The 1,449-nt window shown below is 37.3% G+C and overlaps 1 protein-coding gene across 1 annotated transcript; it reads left to right on the forward strand.

Annotated features, from left to right (window-relative positions):
• The first annotated feature begins 214 nt into the window (after nucleotides 1-214).
• On the forward strand, nucleotides 215-1,193 carry LOC150029094 (uncharacterized). Its single transcript, XM_090298518.1, has 3 exons — nucleotides 215-646; nucleotide 1,048; nucleotides 1,092-1,193. Exons 1-3 carry the CDS (start codon nucleotides 333-335, stop codon nucleotides 1,173-1,175), a joined length of 399 nt encoding a protein of 132 aa, XP_090154644.1. The 5' UTR covers nucleotides 215-332; the 3' UTR covers nucleotides 1,176-1,193.
• The last annotated feature ends 256 nt before the right edge of the window (nucleotides 1,194-1,449 follow it).

The following is a 1,449-nucleotide window of genomic DNA, read 5'->3' on the forward strand; positions in this document are numbered from 1 at the left end:
TTGGCTCTCTGCCTTACACCGATTGCTCTTTTGTCACTCACATATGGCTACTTATTTTCTAATCCATATTGTTAACTCCAATTTATAACCAGAATAAGACAAAGTACCATGTTATATAATTAATGACAGAGTAAATTAACATACATTTAAAAAAGTTGAGAAGAAGAAAACTTTGAATGGGAATTACCCTTTTACAGCATATGGTACTATGCACAAATGGTAAGAGCTTAAAGGCATTATAGGCTCCTCAAACCAACTCTTAGCTAAAGAAAATAATTGAGAAGATAAAGAAGCATACACACTCAGACACACACCTCAAAAGGAAGGATAACATGTCAAACTCCACACCAATGGAAAAGGATCTCACAATGACAGTGCAGCGATCCTCTTACATGCCGGGGTGCATGATGTCCCCTTCGTGCTTGCCAATCCACAACGAGTTCCAGTACTCAAGAATCAAGTACTGCAGCAACCCCAGAAAGAGGGTGAGAAGGTGGAGGAACATCCTCAGAAGGTTCATGAGGGAGAGCAAGACCTTGTGTAGATCCAAACCTATGTCATTTCAATATGACCCTGTTAGCTACTCCCAGAACTTCGATGAGGGTTGCCATCTTGATGAACCTAGGCCAGGGCTGCAAGAAGTTAGGTGGGATTTACATCATTGATTGTGTAACTCTGGCTATTACCTGTTTAGGCTTGAATGTAAGAAGAACATTGAAATGGCCTGTTGTTTTGACACATGCTAACTTTTAGTTAGTGTATGGTACAAACAAACAAACTATTCCTTCTTCAAGATTGTATATGGTGTATCTCATTCATATTTGTCACAATAGCAAAGTTCTTTTAATTGAAAACTTTTCTGTATATATTGGATCCACCAGTAGTACTGATTGATGCAGTAATATTACTTTACTAAGCAATCTTGTGATTGCTTCAGTTCTGGTTGTGTTATGTTGAATGCTGCTTTGTTCCAATGGTTGGATTCTCCAAAAAAAATCTATTCTTTATCGCATGATGCTAGCTAGCACTTTGTAGTCAGTGAAATAGAGTATGTTTTATCAACTAAGAAACCCCTTCATATTTTTCATTAGGAGAAAAAGGCAGATGCTCTGCAATTGAGTTTTTCTCTGGATTATCAAGACAGAAGAATGCAGATTCTGGAGTGTGCAATTTAATGCCTTTCTAACAGTGACGGCCTAAAGAATATGATGTATGGTTCAAAAAGCCATTGTAATGAGCTAAGCATGTTAGCTTGTTGTTTCTAGTTTTGACCATGGGGTGTGGTTGTGGGGTATATATGGTTAACTTAATCACATGTACAAAAAGAACATGGTGGTATTGGGAATTATTATGTACAGAAATCTGCATTTTAACACTTTTCTTTTTGGTTTTGGGTAGCATAGTTGCACTTCACTTAGAGTTTTTCTTGCTATTCTAACACATAAAGGG

The sequence above is a fragment of the Phaseolus vulgaris genome, chromosome 2 (assembly GCF_051622355.1).
Source record: "Phaseolus vulgaris cultivar YP4 chromosome 2, ASM5162235v1, whole genome shotgun sequence".
In the NCBI taxonomy this organism is placed as follows: Eukaryota; Viridiplantae; Streptophyta; class Magnoliopsida; order Fabales; family Fabaceae; genus Phaseolus; species Phaseolus vulgaris.